The following is a 24,680-nucleotide window of genomic DNA, read 5'->3' as shown; positions in this document are numbered from 1 at the left end:
CAGACAGCAGCACAGTTCGCACAGAAGACGCCAACATGTCCGCAAACACTCACCGGCTGCTCACCGAGCGGGAAAAACCGGAGGACGCTCGTCTCCAGAGGCCCAGCGTTTACTCTGAGGCCTTTACTCTGTTAAACAGCGCCCCCTGCTGGGCGGAGGGCAGCATCTAAAGTGTGAAATTATGATTTAACAAGCACTGCTGTTGTCAGGTGTGTGCAGGTGTGAGAGCGACTCGGATGGGAGAGAGAGAGAGAGCCGTGTGCTACCTCGGGCGTCCCAGTCGATGTGCGTGATGTAACTGGACGCTCCTTTACAGATGCCGACTCTCTTGCTGCTCAGCACGTTGTAGATGTCCACGAAGCTGTCGTGTGACGCCACCGCCAGGTATTTACCTGAGTCTGAGAGCACGAACACCCGGAACACACACAGTCTGTCACATGACCCACAAAAGATCAGATCACAGCAAATCAGCACGTTCATGGCTCTGCCTTTAAGTTACAACAGTTCATGTGCACAGCGAAGCTCACACATTTACAAACACGACAGCCGTCTTTATAAAACCTCGCAGCGTGTGTGCAGGAAGGTGGTGTTCTGACTGATCCTCCTCTTTTTGTAAGACAGAAGTCAGGACAGGAAACTGTGGCTGGTTATTTTCACCCTCCATATCTACCTGCCTGACCTGGCAACACCTCAACAAAGAGCTGTGTTCATCTGGGGGGGTTCTGTAAAGCTTCTCCTGATGTGTTCGTCAAAGGGAACCGTTGATAAAAAAGCAGGCGGCATGTGATATAAGAGCCAACGGCTGCAGATGTTTCAGCTCATCGCTGCCACCAGCGAAGGAGGAGGAAACACATCAGCGGTTAGCACCGTGGCCTGGTGCGTTCTCCAGGGTGTCTCACAGTCCAGGCAGACACGTGTTAGCTTAACAGCTGATTTCAAAGTGCACAGAATGAAACATCTGCAGTAAATGACTGTGTGTGTGTGTGTGTGTGTGTGTGTGTGTGTGTACCTGGGGAAAAGCGGATATCAGAAATGGCGTCACGCCGATGGTGGAAGCTCAGCAGGTCCTCCAGCGTGTCTGCGTTCACCACCAGCACGCCGCCGTCGCTCAGACCGACCGCCAACGCTTTCCCGTCAGGAGAAAAGGCGCAGCAGCGACCGCCTGCAACACGCACCAAGTATCCGATTACTGGCAATCTGGAGCTGTGACGCGTTCAGGGACATTAGTAAAAGCGGACGCCCGTCCCGTTACTCTGACCTCTCTTCAGCTTGCGGACGGCCACCATGCGGTGATTGGCTGACGTCTCCCACAGCCGCAGCGTTTTGTCATCGCTGACGGTGGCGCAGACGGGGAGGAGGGGGTGGGGGGCCAAACCCCAAACCTCGCCCTCCATGTGACCCTACACACACACACACACACACACACACACACACACACACACAATATTACCATGATGATGTGAACGTGCAGCAGGAACAGGAGACACATGACAGGAGATGGCATTACCTTGGCCTCCAGTAACACTGTGAGGAACCTTGGAGTCATTTTGACCAGGACATGTCCTTCAACGCACATATTAAACAAATATGTAAGACTGCTTTCTTCCATTTGTGCAACATCTCTAAAATTAGAAATATCCTGTCTCAGAGTGACGCTGAAAAACTAGTTCATGCATTTATTACTTCCAGGCTGGACGACTGTAATTCATTATTATCAGGAAGTCCAAAAAACTCCCTGAAAAGCCTTCAGCTGATCCAAAATGCTGCAGCAAGAGTCCTGACAGGGACTAGAAAGAGAGAGCAGATTTCTCCTGTTTTGGCTTCCTGTTAAATCCAGAATTCAAAATCCTGCTCCTCACATACAAGGTCTTAAATAATCAGGCCCCATCTTATCTTAATGACCTTGTAGTACCATATCAGCCTATTAGAGCACTTCGCTCTCGCTCTGCAGGCCTACTTGTTGTTCCTAGAGTATTTAAAAGTAGAATGGGAGGCAGAGCCTTCAGTTTTCAGGCCCCTCTTCTGTGGAACCAGCTTCCAGTTTGGATTCAGGAGACAGACACTATCTCTACTTTCAAGATCAGGCTTCAAACTTTCCTTTTTGCTAAAGCATATAGTTAGGGCTGGACCAGGTGACCCTGAATCCTCCCTTAGTTATGCTGCAATAGACGTAGGCTGCCGGGGATTCCCATGATGCACTGGGTGTTTCTTCTTCACTCACTATGTGTTAACAGACCTCTCTGCACTGAATCATATCTGTTATTAACCTCTGTCTCTCTTCCACAGCATGTCTGTATCCTGTCTTCCTTCTCTCACCCCAACCAATCACAGCAGATGGCCCCGCCCCTCCCTGAGCCTGGTTCTGCCGGAGGTTTCTTCCTGTTAAAAGGGAGTTTTTCCTTCCCACTGTCGCCAAAGTGCTTGCTCATAGGGGGTCATATGATTGTTGGGTTTTTCTCTGTATGTGTTATTGTGGGGTCTGCCTTACAATATAAAGAGTTTGAGGCGACTGTTGTTGTGATTTCATGCTGTATAAATAAAACTGAATTGAATTGAAATCAGGTCCACAGGCACCAGACGTCCCCTCACCATGGAAACAGGTGCACGCACACACACACACACACACACACACACACACACACACACACACACACACACACACACACACACACAGTATTCCCACCTGCACCAGCAGGGTCATGGGTCCGGTCTTGTCAATCTCCAGAACTTCTCCGTTTTTGGTTCCCACCAGGATGTGACCGTGACCCAGGGTGATGGCCCTGATGGACGGGTTGTCCTCCAGCAACAGTCCTGCACACACACACATCTCTGTATCGTCTTTTCTGGTCTCTGTTTCTGCTGTAAAGTCTCTCTGTAGTTGTTTTTCGGTCTGAGTTTCTCTAGTCTGCCTCGTTTCCTTTTTATAAAGATGAAGCTGCCGAAATGATTAAAGCAAAATCAAAAAGATCTCCCTGTGTCCTGGGCGATCGGGTTGGCTTAATTACTGTCTCTCTGTAATCGTCTCTGTGATCGGCTGAGCAGCCTGGACTAAAGGCGGCTCTTTCCAGTAACTGCTCTCTTTTCCAAACCTGGATATTTTTGCAGTTTCAGCTGCACGTCCACATGATGGCAGCGTTGGACAGAAGAGGTTCTGCTCCACAGGTTAAATATGAAACTCCACCGAGTTACAGAGCATCTCTGTGTTGTTAGGAGAAAAACTGAAAACATGAAGCGGTCAGTGGGTTTGAGTCTCACCTGTCAGGAGACGCCACAGGTGAGCCTGGTACAGGCAGCAAACCCACTGGCTGAGGCTCGTAGTGACACAGCATGCAGATGTTTAACATCTGGCTGAGTTTACACCACGATCACGTTTCAGCATCAAACGTTTGCTTATTGTTTATCTTTGTAAACATCAGCTCAGCCATCAGAGTCTTTAAAAACTGATGACATCATCAGCCGTCACGCCGCTCTCGCGTGCTTTGAGCTGCGTGTCCAAACAGAATCTCAGACTCTGATTGGTGGGATCAGGGCACAGTCAGTCCACCTTAAACGATAAGGTGGAGCTGTAATCGTGACTGAATCTAAGCACCTTTCGACCCCGGGGACAGCGCTGCTCTCTTGATGGCGTAGGTTTTCAGGCAGCGATCAAACATGTCGTCCCACAGCTCCACCACGCCGTCCTTCCCACCCGTCACAAAGCCCTGCAGACAAGCAGATGTCACTGAGTTTAAATACCTCACAGAGGCCGTGGGTGGGGTTCAGGTCTGCCCTCCTCACCTTGTCCAGGGAGAACGTGGCGAACACCGGCCCGTCGTGGGCCTTCACCGTTTTCAGCAGCAGCGGCTCCTTCCAGATGTAAACGTCTCCGGTGGCGGTTCCGGAGAACACCAGCGCCTCAGTGCGGCCGTAGCACACTGACATCATGGTCTCCGGCCGGCCGATGCTCCTAAAAGCGCCGCGCTTGAAGGTCAAACCGCCACCTGGAGGACAGAGGGGAAGTGCTCCGTCACACTGTGACCTACAGCACCCTGCAGCAGCTCCTCTAGTGTCCAGCAGGGGCTCCAGTCAGTCCCCACAGACTGCCAGGGTAAAACCTCACACCTGTAACGCCGGTACGGGGCCGGCTCACCTGCTTAAACTGGTGCCAGTTATGGCGAGCGGCTGTGGGATAAAAGCTAAACGACAAAGTGAAACATCGACGCTGCAGTTTTACCTGCAAGCTGCCAGAACTTGATGTGTTTGATTCCCACAGTGACCAGTTTGTCCGTGACCATGGGATTACACTTCACCACGAAGATCTTGTCCTTGTGACCCCTGAGAGAAGACGGACAGTCAGTAACCGTCAGCTGCAGCTCTGTGCAGGTAAACGTTAAGGTCAGCAGCAGACAGGCGAGTACCGGGCAGTGGCGAGCTTCTCTCCTCTCTTCCAGTCCCAGACGACGATCGAATGTCCATCATCGATTCCCACCGAAACCAGACTCTTCCCATCAGCTGTGAGAGGAAACACAGATCAGCTGTTTACTGTGAGTCCAATCAAAGCTTTAAAATAAGCTGGCGTGTAAAACACACCCACAGTTTTTCAGTCGTGTCGACCACAGTTTGCAGTGACGTCGAAATCTTTTGCAGACACAAAAATGTCGTGAACGCCTCCAGAGACGACTTTGTTTCATACGATGTTGACCGTTTTAGTATCTGTGAACTCTCAGGCTCGTTTTCTTAATGTCACATTGTCATTTACCTTTATTTTAATGCTTTTAATCAAGTTTTGATGTTTCCAGTGAGGTGGGAATGTGTCGTGTCCTGTGGATCTCTAATGCACTGTGCCTATAAAAGGTGGACTGAAGTGCGAGACGTTCACTCTAATTTGTCCTGTTTATTTTGTAAATTATGTCTCCATGATAGTCACAAAGGACCAGACAGCTGCTCCGCCCTCGTCCATCACCCCTGGTTTTACCAACATGGTGAAGACGCTCAGTTCTTTAAGTCTTTAAAGCAGGATTTTATCAATCACGGTGCTGCCATCCATCCTTATACACAGTGTGTACGTGCTCATATACACACACACACCTGAGAAGTCCAGCGCACACACTCCTCTCTGATGAAAGCCTTTGAGCAGAGAGAGGCACTTCAGAGTCTGGATGTCCCACACGTGGACGGCCGGGTCCCTCCCCACCTGCACAGCACCAACATTAAATGCGACGTTAAGAAGAAACAGCGAGAGTTTTGTGGCAGAGCAGACGAAGGTGCAGACGGTTTGAAGAAACTAAAGCTCCTGCAACACCTGCAGAACAACAAGTTTTAAATAGCAAAACATGAAACAACAGATAAGCTGATCAAAGCCGATTAATAATAGTCACGGCAACTCGGAGCGTCCAAAAAAACCTACACGGTGCAGTATGCAGTCCATAAAACTGGAGAAGTACTGCTTATCCAATATCCACCTTAAAATGATAAAAAATAGACAATCAGACAAGCCCATCCATCTATCAATCCATGCATCCATCCATCCATGCATCCATCCACTCATCCATCCATGCATCCATCCACTCATCCATCCATCCATCTATCAATCCATGCATCCATCCATCCATGCATCCATCCACTCATCCATCCATGCATCCATCTATCAATCCATCCATTCATTCATCCATGCATCCATCCACTCATCCATCCATCGATGCATCCATCCATGCGTCCATCCATCCATGCATCCATCCATCCACTCATCCATTCATCCATCTATCAATCCATGCATCCATCTATCAATCATCCATCCATCCATGCATCCATCCACTCATCCATCCATCCATGCATCCATCCACTCATCCATCCACTCATCCATCCATCCATCCACTCATCCATCCATCCATGCGTCCATCCATGCATCCATCCATGCATGCATCCATCCATCCATCATCCATCCATGCATCCATCCATGCATCCATCCATCCACTCATCCATCCATCCATCCACTCATCCATCCATGCATCCATCTATCAATCCATCCATTCATTCATCCGTGCATCCATCCACTCATCCATCCATCGATGCATCCATCCATGCGTCCATCCATCCATCCATTCATCCATCTATCAATCCATGCATCCATCCATCCATCCATGCATCCATCTATCAATCATCCATGCATCCATCCATGCATCCATCCACTCATCCATCCATCCATGCATCCATCCATCTATCAATCCATCCATGCATCCATCCATCCATGCATACATACATCCATGCATACATCCATCTATCAATCCATCCATCCATCCATTCATCATCCATCCATGCATCCATCCACTCATCCATCCATCCGTGCATCCATCCACTCATCCATCCATCCATGCATCCATCCACTCATCCATCCATCCATGCATCCATCCACGCGTCCATCCATCCATCCATCCATCCATCCACTCATCCATCCATCCATTCATCCATCTATCAATCCATGCATCCATCCATCCATCTATCAATCATCCATCCATCCATGCATCCATGCGTCCATCCATGCATCCATCCATCCATGCATACATCCATCTATCAATACATCCATCCATCCATCCATGCATACATCCATCTATCAATCCATCCATCCATCCATCCATCCATTCATCATCCATCCACTCATCCATCCATCCATCCACTCATCCATCCATGCATCCATCTATCAATCCATCCATTCATTCATCCGTGCATTCATCCACTCATCCATCCATCCATCTATCAATCCATGCATCCATCCATCCATGCATCCATCTATGCATCCATCCATGCATCCACCCATGCATCCATCCATCCATGCATCCATCCACTCATCCATCCATGCATCCACCCATGCATCCATCCATCTATCAATCCATCCATCCATGCATCCATCTATCAATCCATCCATCCATTCATCCATCCAAATATCCATCCACTCATCCATCCATCCATCCATCCATCCATCCACCCATGCTTCCATCCATGCATCCATCTATCAATCCATCCATCTATCCATCCATCCATCCATCCATTCATCATCCATCCACTCATCCATCCATCCATGCATCCATCCACTCATCCACTCATCCATCCATCCATGCATCCATCCACTCATCCATCCATCCATGCATCCATCCATCAATCCATCCATTCATTCATCCATGCATCCATCCATTCATTCATCCACCCATGCATCCATCCACTCATCCATCCATCCATGCATCCATCCATCCATGCATCCATCCATTCATGCATCCATCCATCCATTCATCCATGCATCCATCCATCCATGCATCCATCCATTCATCCATGCATCCATTCATGCATTCATCCATCCATCCATTCATCCATCAATCCATCCATTCATGCATCCATCCATCCATTCATCCATGCATCCATCCATCCATGCATCCATCCATCCATTCATGCATCCATCCATCCATCCATCCATCCATCCACCCATCCATATATCAATCCATGTCAGGGTCGCAGGGACCGTGTACACAAAGCTTTGTGGCCACAGACGACTGTCATCTGCACACAGGAGAATTTGAACATCCTCACAGCCCAGTGTGAGGTCAGTAATATACAAGCTAAATAACAGAGGCCCTAAAATCAATCCTTGCGGCACTCCAAATGTGCAGATTTGGAAACGTGGAGCATGATCAACAAAACTCAACTTTATCCAAATAAATACCGATTATGGATAAAACTAAACTGTCTTTAAGTCACAGCCCAGAGACCTTCCAGGTCCGTTTACACCACAGGTGTTGAACTCCAGGCCTCGAGGGCCGGTGTCCTGCAGGTTTCAGATGTGTCCTTGATCCAACACAGCTGATTTAAATGGCTAAATGACCTCCTCAACATGCACTGAAGTTCTCCAGAGACCTGGGAATGAACTCATCATGTGATTCAGGTGTGTTGACCCAGGATGAGATCTCAAACCTGCAGGACACCGGCCCTCGAGGGTTGGAGTTCGACACCCCTGCTTTAAATGCTAAAGTATCTTTCTGTTCAACATTCGATTGTAGCCTTAAACACAGCATCATCCATCACAGTCCAGACGACCACGTGACCGTCGGTCCCGTGTTTGCCTCACCTGTCCCGTGGCGGCGTAGTCCTTCAGCGGGTGGATGCTGAGGCTCAGGATGTCATCGTCGTGGCCCAGGTAGAAGCGCTGGCTATGCAGCTGACGGTTGTAGACCACGCCCACCGCTGCTACGTGGTACAACACCTCCCCGCCCTGCGTGTAAAACAGGTTGTTCCTGCAGTCGTAGCCACGGTAACTGCACAGAGAAATCATTTTTTAGTATTGCACAGACACACACGTGTGATCATGCACATCTTTGGCTGATGCTGTTTGCAGTTTGACCTGATGGTGGCAGTGTTGTCTCTCTGTTACACCCACAGAAACGTGTCTGTGTGGTTTCTTATTTTAATGTCTTGTAGAGGATAAACGATGATTATGCTCAGCGGTGTGTACGAGATTTTAACACAACACCGTTATAATAATATCTAATATCACTCAACCGCAGTAAAAACACGCCCCACGTGTGACCTTTAATGACATAAAGCTTGCATGTTACAACGACCACAGGCCGGCTGAGTTACCCGTGAACAAACTGCAGTCGCAGGCCTTGGTCCGGTCCTTTCTGCCTCTTCAGAGATCCAACCTGCTGCTTCTTCTCTCTGCTCTGCTGTCGCAGCTGAGGCAGGTCCTCCTTATACACCTGCGCAGACAGCAAACACGCTCCAACGCTCACGTGGAGGTAATCCAGACAGGAAACAGACATTTACACTGAAAGGGTTCTTCCTCTGGAGAGCATGAACGCCCAACACTGCTGCTGCTGCTGCAGAGGATCAGAAGCTCAAAACACCTCAACGTACACATGCAATGAACAGATTTCAGATTCAGGGTGATTTTCACTTCTTATGAAGAGAATCGTATACAGCCATGCTGATTATCCCGAAACCTAATCTTTATTTACCCAGGAACACCGGCGACGGATAAAAACATCCCGGATGAAATCTGTTCAATCAGCAGCAAAACAAAGTGAGGCAGCAGGTGCAGGTGAGACAAAGAATCAGAAGCTTCTGCAGGAGCTGCGATGCTCAGGAACAACACGTGCAGCCTGCAGTAACCAGCTCACCTTCAGCACATTTACCAAACATTTCATTGATTTTGCAGCTGATTGCAGGCGGATGGAGCTGCGAACCCCAACGCCTTTTTTCTCAAACTCAGTCCGAGCTTCAGAGGAAGAAGAAATAACAAGTCTCCAAAGATAAGGACCGATACCTGCCCACACTTCTCTGATAGATGTGGGTCAGTGAGATGGGAGCGCACCAAGAATAGCCCTGTAAATAAGCACATCGCTGAGCAGAGCGTTCAACCTGCGACGGCGGTAAAAGCTTTCAGCTTTGTGACGACTGCATGTGTTAGTGCTGCAAAGCTGCAGTCAGTGCTGTGTGTGGAGGCTTTGGAGGACAGGAAGTGGCAGACTGCAGTGCCTCCACCCTCAGCACACAGACTGCACCTGCTCTTTATGTGCCGAGGTCGAGTCGGCGTGTTTGAGACTTTCGCAGGGACCGGCTTTGCTCCCTGGAGGTTTGGGACTGGCGGCGCTCCACTTTCCCTTTGCTTTCATTTACAAAACGCTGCAGAGTCACGGCGGCTGAGCGTTTAACTGTGACCGGAGACGATTCGGTTGCTTCGACTTCACCTCCAGAGACAATAAATCAAAGCCAAACAGCTCCTTGAATTCAGTTATTGACTTTTATTTTAATCTAAAGGAGAGCACTGAAACCTCTCTGCACTTACTGCTTAATAAACAGCACTTAATGCTGATGTTCAGTTATTATGTTCATGCCAGTATGAAATAAAGCAGGTGAGCGAGCCAGCAGCCTCGGCTCAGACACATCTGTTCGCTGGTGTTTGAGAGTCTGACCATTTATCAACAGTCTGTGAGAGACGAATGTTTCCAGTGTAAACAGCCCATCAACAAGAAAAACGATTATTATTGGCAACAAGATATCTATTAGCATCTAAGAGGAACAAAGAGGTCCTGGTCGGGAAAGTGCGGTTTGTGCAGAAGGTCTTCGACCCTCCGTGTTCAGCAGCGAGCGGCGGGTGGAGCAGGAGATGGACAGGTGTGAATGATGGATGGAGGCGGAGAGAGAGCCGAGCATGAAATCAAAGCGTCGATCTCTCGTCCTCAGCTATGGCTACGAGCTGTGGGCGGTGCCAGATCGACTGAAACTACACATGGAAGAGTCATGCCTCCAAGAGGGCTGAAACCAGAAGCAGAGGGCGGGAAGGAGCAAAAACGTGGAGATGAGAAGGAAAAACTGAAAGAGGAGGTGTTTAGGAAAAGGGAGGAGAGAAGGAAGCAGGGATTATGTGAGGGAAGGGGACAGGGAAGGAAGCCGGGCAGGCTCAGCGTGGGAATTTTAATAATCCACTTTTTCAGGCTCGAGCTAATTAAGCTTTTGAGCCAGAGACCAAGTCTAAACACAAACACACACACACTCAGCTCTATCTACAAGCAGCATATTGTTGCAACGCTGGCGGCGCCCTGCAAACAGCAGTCACAGGGACGTGTGCCAGGCAGCGGCTGGCAGAGGAGATAAGGCGTGTTTCATGATCACCATGGAAACTACACTGAGCCCTGCAGGCTGATGGGAATGAGAGCGAGGCGGACGCACTGAAGCGGGCGCCGCAGCAGAAACATTCACAGCCGCTCGGCGGGGCCAGCGTGGAGCACCTGAGGCCCCCGACCAGCCGCCGCCGCGCAGGTCGTACCGGTCTGTCGTAGTGAATCTGCGTCTCCTGCTCGATGTCAGAGTCGAGCTCCGGGACGTCAGACACGTCGCTGTCCGACTCCTCGCTGTTGGAGTCTCCGTGACTGTCTGAAGAGGAGACAATACCAAAGACACCAGAGTCACAATCACAGGCTTCTACTTTGCTTCTAATGTTTTTTAATCTCTTTTATTTTACTTTTTGGTTTTTCACATGCTCATAAATAAAATATAAAAGTATTGGCTTTACCTGCATAGTGCATAGATATCTGTACATGCTTTATCATTATCATTATTATTATATTTAAAACACACACTTCTTCTGCATGTTTCTCTTCCTGCTAAAAAGCATCTTTTCAGATCGTGTGACTGTTGGTGTTTCTCTGTGTTACAGTGTAAAGCACCTTGAGGTGACTGTGCGTGTGATTTAAATCTTTAGATAAATAAGCTCTTACATATGAACCCACTGACTACCTGTAGGTCTGTGTGGGACTACGACAGCCTATCCACGGCCTGCTGGGACCCCAGTGCAGCTTGGATGGCCGAGCTGGATCTAATCTCTAAAAGCTCACGTTTGTCCCAGGCTGGTGTTTCCAGCGAGCGTGTGCGGGCTGGATTCCTCCGTTACTCACGGGTACCTTGGATGTTGACGTCCGGGCCTCCGTTCATGACCGACTCCGGCAGAAACCTCCACTGGAAGAGGGCGTGGTCGGCCCCACCTGTGGTCAGCACCCACTGCAGGTCATGTGACCAGCGGACGTTGGTGACGTGGGCCGAGTGGCCGATGTACTTCTTAAACTTGGCTCCTTGGAGGAAACACAGGTTTGTTATGAAAGGAAAGAAGCAGAGGAAAGAAGGCGTGGAGCGGAGAGACGGAGGAGACGGAGACCTTTCCTCACGCAGGGGAAGCGGAAGAGCTTCACGAGGCCGAGGTCGTCTCCGGTGACGAGCACGGCGGCGGAGGGGTTGGCGTCCACGGCATTGATCTCGGTCTGGGCTGAGTATTTAGGCCAGATGCCGCTGACCTCTGAGCCCAGCACGCCACTCCAGGAGGCCCAGCGCTGACCTTTGACCTCCTCCTTATTGACCAGCTTCCCCACTGCGGGAGGACAAGAAGAAGAAGACGGCAGTGACGACCGAAGAATAAAACTCATTTCCATAGTTTAGGGCGCCGCGGCTGATCTCTGTGCTGACGTAAGTGATACACAGCAGCGCCACAGATTTTATCGACGCCGCCGCGCCGACAGAAGCAGATAGAGAAACGTGTTCACGGTGCAGATTCATATCTGCGTCGCTGCCGGCGGCGTTTCTCTCCGCGGGTTTCTGCGTGTTTTGAATTTAAGTGTTGCAGCTTGTCCTTCGCAGGCATGAATATGTGCAGGAGACAGGCTGAAGGAGCAGGACTCAACCAGGACAGCCTCCTGCGCTCCGGTGCGTGCTCCTCCCTCTGTGGAGACCTGCAACGAGCTAAAAAAGCCTTTTAACTTCTGACAGAATCATTAAATGTTTGTTTTTAGTCTGACTGAAGCATTTTGTGCAATTCTGAGATGCCAGTGTCGATACAGGCTGTGCAGCTTTGCTGTCTGAGAGTTTACTGACAGCTGCACAGACGTCAGGAATCTGTTCGACTCTGCAAAGAACCCGTTTTTGTTAGCAGCAGCCTGTCACACACTTCGTTAGATAACACAGCTTGACATAAAACTGTAGTTTTGCATCAACACGGTGGAAACTTGGTGTGTCTCAGCAGGTGTGCAGCGAATCCTTCAAGGGTCTAAAACCGTCTACAGCAGATGAACATCATGTCCAGCAAAGACCCAACACGGGTCCTTCAGCTGATCCTCTGCTGTTCACTGAAGCCTCATCACAAATGTGTCGGTGAACAGGAGGAAAGGCCGCGGTCTGAGACAAGAAGACCAGAGCATCAGGTCTGATGGATCAACATCATGGTCACGTCAGTCAGTGGTGACGTCAGCAGGTTTTTATCATATACACTGTATTTACATGTATTTACACGTGTGTTTGCACATTTCAATAAATCATTGAAAGTATTTGCAGAACCAAACGCTCCCACTGAAGGCTGTGAGGCTAGGCGCTAAGCACTGATGCTCGCTAACGCTAACATGTCGACCTGCGCTTAAAGATAAGACCTTCATCAGGCTGCTGTGTCACCTGGTCACACGTGTGATGCTGTTGGTCGTGACCTCTGCACCCAGCGGATACCCGGAGTGTCGTACCGGGAACAAACAAAATAAAACGACTTGCAGGAGGCGGAGCCCCTTCGGGCCCCCATGAGCCACGGCCCTGCACTGAGCTGTCAGTAATGAGCACGCTGCAGGTAGTGAAACTGTCCTCAGAGTACTGCGTTAACAGGAAGTCTCCAGTAAACTGTGAGAAAAAAGAGATTTTTTGATGGTCCGATCTCGATAATGAGGCTCGAGAGTCCAAAGTTAGTAAAACATCAGAGACGCATTAAAGTGAAATAAAAGAGGCCGAAATAAGCAGAGTTTATTTATACAGCAGCTCATTAAACTCTGAGGCCTCACAGGGATGTAACAGGCTTTGTTTTTTTAGTGGGACCCAAAATAGTGACGAATATCTTCATCATGAGAACAAAGACGTTAAAGCTTCTTATTACTGTTTTCAGAGCTTTCTTGAAGCTCGTCCTCGTGTCTCTTTTATCACGATGCGTCCAGGATCCTGACAATGAGCTGCGTTTAGATCCCACACTTAGAAGAGCACATCGCTCTGATCATCAATATTAAACAACATCATTTAATTTCTTAAATATTATAAAAACATAGATTTTGACAACAATTATTGTCTTTATTCTTAAAATATGTAGACTGTAAATACACGTACGTGACTTTAGTGTTTATATTTTAATATCTGATTAAGAATTGAGATTATTATTATTGTTATCCTGTAATTCAGAGAAGCGTCTCAAGTTTGATCGATTGATTCTTTAAAATGAGGAGGTGGCTGGGGAGAGCGAGGTCTGGGCTTCTCTGCTTAGGCTGCTGCCCCCGCAACCCGGCCCCAGACAAGCGGAAGAAGATGGATGTAAATCATCCACAGCTGCCCTGGTGGTGTTCAGGAGGTGGGAATGAGCAGGAGAGCTCCAGCTTCTGCAGACGAGCGCTACCTGCAGAGCAGACGGACGTCTCCAGCGCCCACTCGGTCCTCAGAGGCCGATTAAATATGAAAACACAGAGTCAGCTAAACCAGCGATATTAAAAAGAATGGATGCTGACATGGCTCCAACTTTTTTTTAAACATCAGCATTCTGCAAAAACAGCACGACAGCATATTCACAAAGATACGAGAGCATGGAGTCGGCGTCACAGGGTTCACTTTAAACTCAGTTTATTTCTGCTGGTTTTATTTCACTTTGTCACTTTAACGCTTTCAATGTTGGTTTAGGTTTTGTAGGCCCAGTGTAAGATGAAGAAGGATTATTCTGAGCTCTAAATCATGCAAAGCTACTCAGGCGGAGGCCAAGAATAAAAAGATGGTGAGAATGAGCAGAATCAGCCCAGCTTCAGGTTTGACCTACGACCCCAGAGACTCACGGGGCATCCGGTAGAAGAAGCGGTCTCCAGCTCCGTCGTTGGTCTGCAGGATCTTGCTGTCCAGCGTCCAGTCCAGGTGAGTGATGAAACTGGAGGACTGGCTGCACTCTCCAACCTGCAGACAGTCAGAGACGGAGTTAGCTTCGCTTCTAACATCTCAACCTTCTTCGCTGTCTCTCCAACACGACCTTCTTGTATCTCTGGGCGACAGCGTAGATGTCCACCAGTCCATCGTTGGAGCCGACAGCGAGGTAGGCGCCGTCCGGCGAGAACTTCATCTCGTGGATCACCTCCTTCCTGTCCTTGATGTGAACGACCTCAGTCATGTCTCTGAGAGGAGCGGAGACCAGCACACGCATACGTTACAAAAACAGCGTGACTGTGTTCGTACAGCACATTTAACGTAAAGGCTTGTTCAAGTTAAAGGCCAGAGAGTAGAAATGAGTTTGATTATAAGCAGAAATCTTAAAAGTAGAAACGGGTCGGGCGGTGAAATGGGACGGTATTCGATATTCCAGAGATTCGGAGTAAGAGCTGAAAAAGCTCCATCGCTCTAACTTTAAGTCTAAATCCTAATATGGACGATCACCTGATCAGCAGGCCGCGATGCTCTGACAGGAGCGTGAACACGACTAGGATCAGACCGGTGCAGCCGTGCCGGCACATTTAAAATCTTTAAAACAATCAAATCAAGCCTAAAACTGACAGGAAGTCAATGCAGTGACTCCAAAACTGGAGTAATCACATGTTCGTGTCCCAGACTGATGGATGCATGACGCTGAGTGGCCAACGGAGGCAGCACAAACATAACAACCTGTTTTATTCTTTCACAAACATAAAATTAAATTCATGTTTATTCTTTAGGTCTTTAAGACATTTTAACGTATGTAAAGAAAGCAGTAATGGGCCAAAACTAGAGCCTTGGGGGACACCACAGGACAGAGAGAGGAAGAAAACCATCAACACTTTACAGAAACAGCTTTAATTTGTACACAGGCACCAAGACTGGACGTACATAATCTGTCATTCACATAGGAAACCAATTAAGAGCTGTGTGTGTGTGTGTCACCTGACTCTCAGCACAGTGAAGGATCCGTCCTTCATGCCCAGAGCCAGCTGGGATCCGTCCACGCTGAACGCCACACTGCGCACCGCCTCCTCCATGTTACAGCGAGCGATGAGGGCGTGATCCACCAGACTCCACAACCTGACACACACACACACACACACACACACACACACACACACACACACACACACACACACACACACACACACACACACACACAGAGGTGTAATCAACAAGTTAAATTTATAATCTTTGATATTTTTAAGAAAGGTACAAATGCAACATGATGTCTCCATGAGCTGATTTCAGGTTGTTTCAGGTTCAGATTTGTCAGCTTTTGTTCATAACAGATGAAAACAAAGTGATTTTGTGAGGAAGAGCCAAAGCAGCACTCAGTGTAAGGATCTGTATCACTCTGCTCGCCTCAGCTCTGTGCTTCCATTTTCACACTCAGCCACAGTAGCTTTGCATGATTCACGGTCCAAAGAGAGCACCGACCTGACGGAGCGGTCGTCGCTGCCGGTGACAGCCAGAGGCTTTTTGGGGTGAACGTCGAGCGCCCACAGCTCGCCCTCGCTGTGTCCCTGCATGATGAGCAGCGGCTTGTCCCGGTCCCGCACCATCACCTGCACAGGTACAACAACTCAAGAGCAGGTTTTCACATTTTAAAGCACCACATCACGCACGTTTCAGTGCCGATCTGAGCTGCTAAAACTGCCTGACATTAGAAACTCTTCACAGTTTTGATTAATGAGAACATTTTGTTGCCTGCGTGTCAGCAGGAGGTCTTCACAAAAATAAAACTCTTTGAAACGCGTCGCCGCAGGGAGGGAACAGCGTGAGGTTTCGTCTTCTTCCTCACCTCAAAGATCTCGCTGTCCTGCGTCCCTGCCAGGATCCGGTCGGCTCGCCAGCAGACGCTGCGAATAGACAGACCTGAAGGAGGGAGGAGAGGAAAGGAGAAGGTAAGGTGACACAAAACTGTCAAAACATCAGGAGAAAGACAAAAATAAAACCAGTGGAGAGGAAAAGAAGCAAACAGGAGGATAAAAATGGAAGACGACAGCGCTGCAGAGGAAGCAGGTCCTCGGTCTTGATGAACTCGGTGGTTAAATCCACTAAATAAATGAAGACGAGCTCCGCTGTCGCTGGCTGCTGGAGGCTGGAGAGGTGGCGGTGCAGCCAGGTGAGGGTGGACGGAGCTCCATGAACCTCTGGACTGCTTCGTTTTTTATTTTCACTTTAAAAGCACCAAAAATGATTCGGTTAGTTTTAGGAAAAGAATCCGGTTCGACTGAAACGCACACCTGCACTACAGCAGAGACACGTGGACACTCACATCATTCATCTCAGTTCAGAACACCCCCAGGAGGAGCGCAGGAGGTGTCTGATCAGAGGGAGATCTGGACTTTGTGAATGTAGTTCAACCTGCTGACTCAGCTCGGCTTCAACCTTCGTGTTTTTTTAAAGTTTTGCTGCTAAAACTGCTTTTTTCCACCATCGGAAATGTAATTAGCAGGGCTGCTCAGCAGCTCAGCGCTCGCCAATTAAGAGCATCTGCTGTGGCTGATGGCATCGCTCAGCATGTGATGTTTTCCTGTAATGTTGTTAGAAACTCCGGAGGTTCAGCAGCCAAAACAGGCCGACAGCAGAGGAGTTTGTGAGGCACGTGGGAAATAACTGGGAACGATTATTTTTTCTTCAGCTTCAGACGCAGGAAGAGCGCGGCGCAGCGCGGGAGAGGAGAAGGAAGCAGAAACAAACCGACTTCCTGTCCACGTACAGAGCAGCGAGAGGCGAAGAGGACGGGCTCGTCGTCTCATCGGGCGTGGAACTCCAACATTTTTAGGCGCCGATATATTAGCAGCCTTTCAGACTAATCCACCATGAGATGGCAGGTTTGTATCTGTTGGGTCACGTCGGTCAATGTCAGAACTCGGACAGATTCAAACCGTTGAGCGTTATAAGAAACAAGGAGAATCATGCAAAGCTGTCCTAGAGCAGGATGCTCCCACATTTCCTGTCCACAGATGTCACAGCGACTGGTTTCAGGATGTTTTTGAGGAGATGAACTTTGACGGTTAATCAGAAGCTCCATCGTGTCTGCAGCAGAGATGTGTTAAAGAGGAGAACTCGTTTCAAACTGACAAAACTTTTGCCTCCTTCCTTTCATCTTTTCTTCCTTTTTAACTTCTTCCTCAAAATCTTCAGAGAGGAGATTTTAAAAGGAGGCGGTGGGATTAATGGCTCGCCCTCGAGCTGCTCCTGAAGGAAGAGCGTACGTCTGCACCTCCTGCTGGGCAGCGACATTTCAGAGGAGGGGGAGGCGAGGGGTTCAAACAGCCACCACCTCTGGATTTGAGCTGAATCAGGTCAAATAAAGATGAGAAACCTCCTCAAAGAAAATCAGGTCATTTTAAAACCTTCAGCTGACAAAGAACCGTCGGGATGTAAGGACCGTTCCTCCTCATTGTTTAGAATAGAGATAAACCCGCCCCTCCCTCCCACCTGAGCCCCTCCCTCCCACCTGAGCCCCTCTCCGTACCTTAACTTTGCAGCCTCAAACAAACCTTTTCTGTTAAATCGTGTTAGAAGCTGAGACCTCGTCCCTGTGTGCACCTGTGTGATGCAACACTGTCACCTTTGCTGCTGTAATGACCTGCGGTGACCCCGTGACCGTACCTTTGTATCCCTGCTCGGCCTCTCGCAGGTCGATCTTAGTGATGGGTTTGAAGTCGACGTCCCACAGTCGGATGCAGCCGTCTCTGCCGCCCGTGGCGAAGCCCTCCTCGCAGGAATACATGCTGAAGATACCGGCCTGAGAACACACACGCATCCACACAATGAAGCAACGATGGACCCACGTCAGCCAGACGTGCAGACGAGTGTCACGCTGGCCTTCTGCTGCGACGGGAAGCAGAGGTGAGACTCACGCTGTGGGCGGACTGGACCGTTCGGATCAGGTTGAGTCCCTTCCAGACGTAAATGTCTCCGTTAAGCGCCCCGGAGTACGTGATGTCATCTTTAGCCGAGGCCACACACAAGATGGTCTGCAGGTCGCCCGTCTTCCCGAAAATCCCCCGCTTTGGTGTGAGAGCGTTACCGCACAGGGACCAGAACTGCGAACACAAACGGAGGCGGTCAGGAAGGAGACGGGGAGACACCTTCTTACTGTTCGAGGCCAGATCTGCGTCCTAGACGCAGATTAACGATGGACTTAGTTTCAAAAGCACATGTAAAGAGGGAGGGGAGGGGCTAACTGAAAGACCAACGGGCACCAGAAGTGTCAATCACACAGTAGCCCCGCCCTAAAACAAGCCCTCCCTTTTCCTTCTTTCTGACTCTAATTTATGAAGCACAGCATGTTTTACTGTGTCAGCACAAGATGTCCCAACAAATTCAGCTCAGACCACCACAGTGAGCATGTGAAAGGTTAAAGTTATGCTATGAAAATCTGCCGCCCTCCCTGTCTGCATAAGAACCAATGATCACCTTGACAACGGCTACATCGCAGTTCCCTCTGCAGAGTTTAAAACTAAACACACCTGAGCTTACTTCTTCACAAACACAGAAGCAAACATGGACCACGACCTGAAACACAAGCCTAAAAAGAAAAACGGGGCTAAGGACGCTAAAGCCAGTCATGAAGTGGCCACCATTCATGGAATCTACAGGCCAGAGGCGTTGGAAAAGCTACGTGAAGATGTGATGAGCATCATTGAACATTTCATGGAGGATGGCTTTCCGGTTTTAGACCGCTTCATGGAAGAGTTTCTGGAGAGCGATGGAGACACGACAGAAAGTGACGGAGATGCGAGAGAAAGTGACGGAGACCCGAGAGAAAGTGACGGAGATGCGAGAGAAAGTGACGGAGATGCGAGAGAAAGTGACGGAGACCCGAGAGAAAGTGACGGAGATGCGAGAGAAAGTGACGGAGACCCGAGAGAAAGTGACGGAGACACGAGAGAAAGTGACGGAGATGCGAGAGAAAGTGACGGAGATGCGAGAGAAAGTGACGGAGACACGAGAGAAAGTGACGGAGATGCGAGAGAAAGGGGTCTGCGGAGGGAACAAGGAACCCAAACAGAGAGTGCCGAGGACGCACCTGCGAGAGGGTTACCGCGCATACCACTGAGGAGAACACTGAGAGCACTGGGAAGGAGGCTCCAGCAGGCTGGGGAAGAGTGATCTCCACCAACTCACCGAGCACGCTTTGGTCGTGTTTGTGTTCAAAACAGCAAATAAAAAAGAAAAAACAATCTAAATTGTCCTGGATTTGTCTTGTATTTAAATCCACAGCAGTGAACCATGTAAAGGTGCTTTTTGATATCTGGACTGGACTCTGATTGGATGAGAGAAGCTGAGCTGGGAGTTGTCTCCAGCTTTTATATCTGCTTCCTTCTCGGCTCGTTAGAGATATTTAATGACGGGCGTTCAGAGGAACTATTTTATTACCTCGAGTGAAACTAAGCGGCTACATGAAGGTGGAGAAGGTCAATGTGCTGACCAGTCATATTTCTGGGTAGGAGGAATACGTTACAGATTAACGATGGACTTAGTTTCAAAAGCACATGTAAAGAGTGAGGGGAGGGGCTAACTGAAAGACCAACGGGCACCAGAAGTGTCAATCACACAGTAGCCCCGCCCTAAAACAAGCCCTCCCTTTTCCTTCTTTCTGACTCTAATTTATGAAGCACAGCATGTTTTACTGTGTCAGCACAAGATGTCCCAACAAATTCAGCTCAGACCACCACAGTGAGCATGTGAAAGGTTAAAGTTATGCTATGAAAATCTGCCGCCCTCCCTGTCTGCATAAGAACCAATGATCACCTTGACAACGGCTACATCGCAGTTCCCTCTGCAGAGTTTAAAACTAAACACACCTGAGCTTACTTCTTCACAAACACAGAAGCAAACATGGACCACGACCTGAAACACAAGCCTAAAAAGAAAAACGGGGCTAAGGACGCTAAAGCCAGTCATGAAGTGGCCACCATTCATGGAATCTACAGGCCAGAGGCGTTGGAAAAGCTACGTGAAGATGTGATGAGCATCATTGAACATTTCATGGAGGATGGCTTTCCGGTTTTAGACCGCTTCATGGAAGAGTTTCTGGAGAGCGATGGAGACACGACAGAAAGTGACGGAGATGCGAGAGAAAGTGACGGAGACCCGAGAGAAAGTGACGGAGATGCGAGAGAAAGTGACGGAGACGCGAGAGAAAGTGACGGAGATGCGAGAGAAAGTGACGGAGACGCGAGAGAAAGTGACGGAGACGCGAGAGAAAGTGACGGAGATGCGAGAGAAAGTGACGGAGACACGAGAGAAAGTGACGGAGATGCGAGAGAAAGGGGTCTGCGGAGGGAACAAGGAACCCAAACAGAGAGTGCCGAGGACGCACCTGTGAGAGGGTTACCGCGCATACCACTGAGGAGAACACTGAGAGCACTGGGAAGGAGGCTCCAGCAGGCTGGGGAAGAGTGATCTCCACCAACTCACCGAGCACGCTTTGGTCGTGTTTGTGTTCAAAACAGCAAATAAAAAAGAAAAAACAATCTAAATTGTCCTGGATTTGTCTTGTATTTAAATCCACAGCAGTGAACCATGTAAAGGTGCTTTTTGATATCTGGACTGGACTCTGATTGGATGAGAGAAGCTGAGCTGGGAGTTGTCTCCAGCTTTTATATCTGCTTCCTTCTCGGCTCGTTAGAGATATTTAATGACGGGCGTTCAGAGGAACTATTTTATTACCTTGAGTGAAACTAAGCGGCTACATGAAGGTGGAGAAGGTCAATGTGCTGACCAGTCATATTTCTGGGTAGGAGGAATACGTTACATTTTACTTCCACATTTCTGGAGACGAGCACAAAACGACGATTTCTGCGTTACCTTGATGTGCTTCACGCCGCAGCTCACCAGGCGGCTTTGCTGAAACGGATCCCAGCAGATGTCAAAGATCTGGAGAACAGAAGAATCGTCCGTTATCGGGTTTATGTGAAAACGCGTGCATGCACAGTGGAAGTACGATGAGAAGGAAACACTTTCAAACTCTGTAAAAGATTTTTTATTGAGATCTGATTGGTGTGTGGTGCTTCACGCTGATTTTCTGTCCCGCTCAGACGGCACCGCCCAGAGGCTTTGCCAGACGGCGGCAAGCGGCGAGGCTTAACTGCAGAGGAAGCTGATTGGTGCACGCTCTCACCCTGTCCGAGTGTCCCGTGGCCGTGGCCAGGATCTTCCCTCTCTTCCACTCCCAGATACACACCGTGTTCTTGGCGTCCAGGCCGACCGAGGCCAGCCGCTGCGGAGGAGAGACGAGGACGGTTACGCATCCAAAATGTCTACAAACAATTTAAAAAAGAGGCTGAACGTGCAGAAATCTGACAGCTCATCTGCTTCATACGTGCAAAAGCTTAATCCAAGCTGACAGAGGGCGGGGCTCCCTGCTCGATTAGCCTGACGCTCATGTGACGTGTTTGTAAGTGTAAATATAGCAACTCTGCAACATTTCAGATGAACTCAAGTTTATTTCTAACGACCAAACCTTTAAAGCGTTTTCAAAGGTTTGCTTGGAAAGGCTGAGGTCAAACTGCAGGAATGTCTTAAAGGCATAAAGACCTGGATGGCCGCTAACTTTCTGCTTCTTAATTCAGATAAAACTGAGGTTATTGTACTCGGCCCTGAAAATCTTAGAAATATGGTATCTAAGCAGATTCTTACTCTGGATGGCATTACCTTGTCCTCCAGTAACGCTGTGAGGAACCTTGGAGTCATGTTTGACCAGGACATGTCCTTCAACGCACATATTAAACAAATATATCAGACTGCTTTCTTCCATTTGCGCAACATCTCTAAAATTAGAAATATCCTGTCTCAGAGTGACGCTGAAAAACTAGTTCATGCATTTATTACTTCCAGGCTGGACGACTGCAATTCATTATTATCAGGAAGTCCTAAAAACTCCCTGAAAAGCCTTCAGCTGATCCAAAATGCTGCAGCAAGAGTCCTGACAGGGACTAGAAAGAGAGAGCAGATTTCTCCTGTTTTGGCTTCCTGTTAAATCCAGAATTCAAAATCCTGCTCCTCACATACAAGCTCTTAAATAATCAGGCCCCATCTTATCTTAATGACCTTGTAGTACCATATCAGCCTATTAGAGCACTTCGCTCTCGCTCTGCAGGCCTACTTGTTGTTCCTAGAGTATTTAAAAGTAGAATGGGAGGCAGAGCCTTCAGTTTTCAGGCCCCTCTTCTGTGGAACCAGCTTCCAGTTTGGATTCAGGAGACAGACACTATCTCTACTTTTAAGATTAGGCTTCAAACTTTCCTTTTTGCTAAAGCATATAGTTAGGGCTGGACCAGGTGACCCTGAATCCTCCCTTAGTTATGCTGCAATAGACGTAGGCTGCCGGGGATTCCCATGATGCATTGAGTTTTTCCTTTCCAGTCACCTTCCTCACTCACTATGTATTAACAGACCTCTCTGCATTGAATCATATCTGTTATTAACCTCTGTCTCTCTTCCACAGCATGTCTTTATCCTGTCTTCCTTCTCTCACCCCAACCAATCACAGCAGATGGCCCCGCCCCTCCCTGAGCCTGGTTCTGCCGGAGGTTTCTTCCTGTTAAAAGGGAGTTTTTCCTTCCCACTGTCGCCAAAGTGCTGCTCACAGGGGGTCACATGATTGTTGGGGTTTCCTCTGTATCTATGAAGCGCCTTGAGGCGACTTTTGTTGTGATTTGGCGCTATATGAATAAAATTGAATTGAATTGAATTGAATTGAAAGGTTAACGGGAAGAATACCTGAAAGGAGCGTCGAGCTGCTGCGCAAACAGACGTCTGCGCTCCTTCAGTGATCAAAGACTCAGCAGATCATAAAGGATTCAGCTTCACAGCAGTCCTCAATAAATCAGCCACAGCCTGCACACTTGATTTATTATTAAGCTGGAGTTATGATTATTTTATTGATTGTGTGTTTATTTTGATTTAGCCTGAGATGTTCAGTCATCCAAAGTCAGTGCCAGGGGCAGAAACTGCTGGCTCAGCATTCACAGAGTCGCCTCACAGCTCAGCAGCAGCGACAGCGTTTTCATTAATATCACTCACGTCCACAGAAACCAGAACCAGTGCAGCTTATTGGCAGTTTCATCACCGTCTGACCTCAACGACACCTTCAGATCTGGTTTTCCAGCAAACGTTTGATGTGTTTTCAGCATCAGACCTTCCAGAGTCGTCCTGCTGTGACGCTCACAAAGACTTCAGCTTTTCCAGGCTCCACGGTTAGAATCACAAATCAAAACCAAAGTAAAAAACAGGTTTTTAGTGTCTTCACTGAGTCCGTCAGGAGCTGACAGCAAGGACCAGGCCAGGTCACTGCTAACACTTATTAACAGGACTAAGAGCAGAATTCCTAATTAACCGCTTAAGCCCCAACGCCCCTGATACGGGGGCAAAAGGTCAGGTAGGTTTGGGGCTTAAGAGGTTAATGGAATTTCATTTTATTTAACTTACAGTGTTTTCCTGTAAATACACGAGAATCAGGAGGAACTAATCCCACCGTCAGGAATTAGAAGTCGTTTGAATTTAAAGGTGATTTTGCAGAAGAAGATTGTCTCATCGTACATCGTAAACACTCGTCAGCCACATCGTGGCGTGCACGAGTCCTTATCTTATAATAAATATGTTGACGTGCACGATGGGTGCTGTATTATTCAGCCGACCTTTACCGCTCTCTCTTTTAATGCTCGACCCAAATCAAATGATTAGTTCTTCTTTCACAATCGCTTTGAAAGGAACGCCTCACTTCCTGTAAAACACCTGGAAGTTAAAGTTAGGCCCCCCCACAGTGTGGCTCCGCCCTGCAGACAACACTGCTTTCATTTCTATATGTTTAAATTCCAAAGATGACGAACCGTCTTCAGACTGAAGGACGTTTGGATGGAAATCTCATCATTAGTGAAGCGATGTTGGGCCGTCGACAGATAACGATGGCGGGTGGCTACGGAGCTGTGGAGCACAGGAGAGCTGGAGGATGATGGTTAAGGTGTTTTCATGTTGACGCTCCCTAACGCACAGAAACGCCACCAAACGGCAGAAAGAGGACAGCGAGAGCACGTCTGAGATGGTCGATGAAGATGGTCCTCAGCTCCGGGTCCACGCCCACCTTCAGGTATTCGGGTATTTTGTAAGCTGAGCTGCACGTGAACAGAGCTGATAAACCCGTCAGCACCATCATCATGTACTCTGTGAGTGAA

The 24,680-nt window shown here is 48.6% G+C and overlaps 1 protein-coding gene across 3 annotated transcripts in view; it reads right to left on the bottom strand.

Moving 5' to 3' along the window:
* The window catches only part of LOC308388742 (echinoderm microtubule-associated protein-like 6), a 68,733-nt gene that overhangs the window by 13,650 nt on the left and 30,403 nt on the right, over nucleotides 1-24,680 (bottom strand). For 2 of the 3 annotated variants that reach the window (XM_080869624.1, XM_080869625.1), the window contains exons 3-25: nucleotides 21,629-21,727; nucleotides 21,316-21,384; nucleotides 18,360-18,545; nucleotides 18,109-18,244; nucleotides 16,289-16,362; nucleotides 15,925-16,052; nucleotides 15,427-15,564; nucleotides 14,546-14,687; nucleotides 14,358-14,472; nucleotides 11,678-11,887; nucleotides 11,427-11,594; nucleotides 10,793-10,899; nucleotides 8,605-8,723; nucleotides 8,093-8,279; nucleotides 5,068-5,173; nucleotides 4,398-4,491; nucleotides 4,214-4,314; nucleotides 3,778-3,980; nucleotides 3,590-3,701; nucleotides 2,684-2,811; nucleotides 1,259-1,400; nucleotides 1,010-1,162; nucleotides 267-398 (exon numbers count right to left, since the gene is read on the bottom strand). In XM_080869624.1, coding sequence (XP_080725750.1) covers nucleotides 267-398; nucleotides 1,010-1,162; nucleotides 1,259-1,400; nucleotides 2,684-2,811; nucleotides 3,590-3,701; nucleotides 3,778-3,980; nucleotides 4,214-4,314; nucleotides 4,398-4,491; nucleotides 5,068-5,173; nucleotides 8,093-8,279; nucleotides 8,605-8,723; nucleotides 10,793-10,899; nucleotides 11,427-11,594; nucleotides 11,678-11,887; nucleotides 14,358-14,472; nucleotides 14,546-14,687; nucleotides 15,427-15,564; nucleotides 15,925-16,052; nucleotides 16,289-16,362; nucleotides 18,109-18,244; nucleotides 18,360-18,545; nucleotides 21,316-21,384; nucleotides 21,629-21,727 — 3,049 coding nt within the window. Of the gene's footprint in view, nucleotides 1-266; nucleotides 399-1,009; nucleotides 1,163-1,258; nucleotides 1,401-2,683; nucleotides 2,812-3,589; nucleotides 3,702-3,777; nucleotides 3,981-4,213; nucleotides 4,315-4,397; nucleotides 4,492-5,067; nucleotides 5,174-8,092; nucleotides 8,280-8,604; nucleotides 8,724-10,792; nucleotides 10,900-11,420; nucleotides 11,595-11,677; nucleotides 11,888-14,357; nucleotides 14,473-14,545; nucleotides 14,688-15,426; nucleotides 15,565-15,924; nucleotides 16,053-16,288; nucleotides 16,363-18,108; nucleotides 18,245-18,359; nucleotides 18,546-21,315; nucleotides 21,385-21,628; nucleotides 21,728-24,680 lie in introns of all 3 variants that reach the window. The other variant, XM_080869623.1, reaches the window with a different exon arrangement.

Source organism: Rhamphochromis sp. 'chilingali' (assembly GCF_963969265.1).
Source record: "Rhamphochromis sp. 'chilingali' genome assembly, chromosome: 20".
Taxonomy (NCBI): domain Eukaryota; kingdom Metazoa; phylum Chordata; class Actinopteri; order Cichliformes; family Cichlidae; genus Rhamphochromis; species Rhamphochromis sp. 'chilingali'.
This window is presented reverse-complemented; position numbering and strand designations above follow the sequence as displayed.